This window comes from Nicotiana sylvestris, chromosome 8 (genome assembly GCF_000393655.2).
Source record: "Nicotiana sylvestris chromosome 8, ASM39365v2, whole genome shotgun sequence".
Lineage (NCBI taxonomy): Eukaryota > Viridiplantae > Streptophyta > Magnoliopsida > Solanales > Solanaceae > Nicotiana > Nicotiana sylvestris.
This window is the reverse complement of record NC_091064.1, coordinates 45,048,129-45,051,107: the sequence shown is the minus strand read 5'-3', so window position 1 is coordinate 45,051,107 and position 2,979 is coordinate 45,048,129. Positions and strand designations below refer to the sequence as shown.

The 2,979-nt window shown below is 36.3% G+C and overlaps 1 protein-coding gene across 1 annotated transcript; it reads right to left on the bottom strand.

Moving 5' to 3' along the window:
* Positions 1-353: 353 nt before the first annotated feature.
* Positions 354-1,659, bottom strand: LOC104244188 (uncharacterized). Its single transcript, XM_009799558.2, has 2 exons — positions 1,017-1,659; positions 354-888 (listed from the first exon to the last, which is right to left on the bottom strand). Exons 1-2 carry the CDS (start codon positions 1,636-1,638, stop codon positions 884-886), a joined length of 627 nt encoding a protein of 208 aa, XP_009797860.1. The 5' UTR covers positions 1,639-1,659; the 3' UTR covers positions 354-883.
* Between the last annotated feature and the right edge of the window lie 1,320 nt (positions 1,660-2,979).

The following is a 2,979-nucleotide window of genomic DNA, read 5'->3' as shown; positions in this document are numbered from 1 at the left end:
TACCTGGGTTGTTGATTGACAGGGTTAATATTACTCATAAGAATCTGTCGAGTTCTTACTCGCCTATTCAAGTTAACTCAATGCCTATATGTCTATGGAATTAAGATTAACAAGAATGCATTTACAATTCCTGAATTTCAACCAAGCAAGGCAATTGGGTATATGTCTATCCCAATTGCTAATCTGTTCCCCGAGGCCCGGGTTCAAGAACTTGCTCTTTTTAATTCTATATGCAATCTAAAGTTCCCACTTTCGAGTTCAACTAAAGATTCGTAGATAGTATTTCACTGTTAGCTACTCAGCAAAATAATTAAAAGAAGAATTAAATAAACAACCCAATATGATAAACCAACTTTGTCAAATTAAACTTCAAACAACAACATTCATGTTTCACCTATGACCCTAGAACAATGGGTTTTAGCTACTCATGCTAGTGTTCATCACAAATAGATTCAATTTCATCCCAAATAGCAAAAACCAAGAGAAGAAAAGAAGAACTTGATGGTCAAATCTCCTCCTTGCCTCTTGTCCCTCTATTTCTTGCACTAAACTATGAAAAAACTCTCCTCTCTTCCTTGGGCGAGCTTGACTTTATATAGGTTAAGTGAGTTTTCCTCCAGATTTCCAATTCTGCCCCTAAATAACTCTTCCCGTATTTTGGACTAGCGCGACCGCGCACCTGGACGCGCATCTGGCCGCGCTAATTGGCTGAGATTCTGTCATGGACGCGCTAAAAGTAGCGCGGTCGCACACCTGGGCGCGCATGTCCAGTTCTGTGTTTCATCACTTCTATTCCTCGTCTTCAAGCGTACTTAGCTCTGAGGGGTCTTTCTTGCTCGAAAAAGCTTCCAATCACAACTGTTTAAGGCATCACCTAGGCTCCTCATCCTGCAATATATACAATTCACAATTAGAGCCTATTTTTCATCAATTAATCATATTATGATACTGAAATATAATCAAGTGGGAGCATAAACAATCGTCAAATTACCTAGATTTAACCTATTATCACTCACCACTAGTAAAGTCAATAAACATCACGGAACCCACATCCAAGGAATAATACACAATTTCCGTTGGCTCCTCACCATCCTCTTTTTCCACAAGAACAGCTCTATCGGCATCATAGCTTTCAAAATTTTTGATATGCGGCATCAGGTATTTCCAAGTTTTTTCATGGAGGTCGTAAATTTGACCACATCTTTTCCAAATTGGATTCTCATGCTTATCACCCCGTGCGTAGTGCTCAGTGCCGGCCCCAGCATATAGCTTTGTACCAACGGCAGCGAGGAAGGGCTTGCTACGGGGAATATCCATGGGAGATGATACGGGTTCCCAAAGGCTAGGGTCAAAAGAATGTTTGATGATATTATGTTTATGCAATTGGGAACGAACAATAGCCCTATCACCACCATAACTGTATCCACCAATCCAGTATATGTCTTCATCACCAACTACTGTCCATCTTCCTGCAATTCCATAAGTCTGCCGACAGAGCTTCGCAACAGGTTCAATTGTTTGCCTTTCACCTCGTTTGCCATCCTCTTTTGTCATCACGATGCGAAACCACAATTCTTCCCTCTTTCCGTAACCGCGGAGATACAAAACATTTGGTTTCGAAGCATCGCCTACTTCCATTGCTCTTCAGCTCGATCTAGGGTTCTGTAAATCTAATTAAGCTGGGTAATTCTCATGACTGGAGGTATATATAAATCAAGTTGTGCTTTACATGCACGCAACTACAATATTTTGAATTCATTAACCGGTTTAGGAAATATAAACGGACCTTCTTTTTTCACTAAATTCTAAAATATTTTTTTACAATACTAGAATTAGAGTTTAGGTGACTGCATTTTTTATACGTTCCTCTTTTGAAAAGGAAATAAAAGAGAGGATTTAATGAGAACATTTTTCACTTACATATATTATTATTATTATTATTATTATTATTGTTATTATTATTATTATTATTATTATTATTATTAAGTGAGAGGCTAATATGCGATTCTTTAAGTCTAATTACATGTTAGAAGCATGTAAATAAATATTTATTTATGATCGTAAAATATTAGATTTTGCAAAAAAATTCTATTCAAATAAAAAAAATATGAAATAAAAAGTAAAGATAAAAATATCAAAAAGAAAACAAAAGAGAAAAAATTAGTTAAAATTGCGGCATGTATTCCTTTTTCCTATTCTTTTTCGTTATCCCACGTTTAGTCTTCTTCTTTGTCTTTTATTTTCCACTCATCGGCCTCCGTCCCATATTCTCCTTTCCAAGGAGAACAAAGTAATTGACTTCTGTTGTAAATAGTGTAGGGATAGATTTCCATGCAAGCCGGGCCGGATCCAGAGTTTTTGCACATACTGTATATATATGTTAAAAAATTCACTAAATATCTATAAAAATTTTATTATGAACCCAGTTATTTATTGTATATTTATTTAAGGTCGCTATAGGAACCCATAAACTTTAAATCCTAAATCCGCCCCTGCTTACAAGATATCTATCCTTATACTATGTAAAGTTGACTTTTATAAGCTATCTCTTACCTTTTCTTGCCTATAAAAGGTTTTACTTTTTGGTAAGAAATGATTTATTCATACGACAACATACTAAGAGCTATTACAACGAGAGGTCGGTCTAGATAACATAGTGCCTAGACTGTCTCTTTTAAGTACATGAACAACAAAAACGGGCGGAAGAACATAAGTTTGCAAAATACAAAAAGTGTCCAAGCTACAACCATTTTTAGCTAATAGGTCCGCTATTCCATTAGCCTATCTAAACACATGCTTCAAATGTGGATCATTCGCCTTCCGCAATAGGTACTTGCAATCATCAATCAAGTTTTGGTAGAGACAATTATTAGATTTTAGGAGATTTATTAGTTCCAAGCAGTCAGCCTCTATTACTAATGGGAGGAGGTTTTCTTTTAGTGCTAATTTGACTCCATGGAGTAGGGTCAGGATATCCAT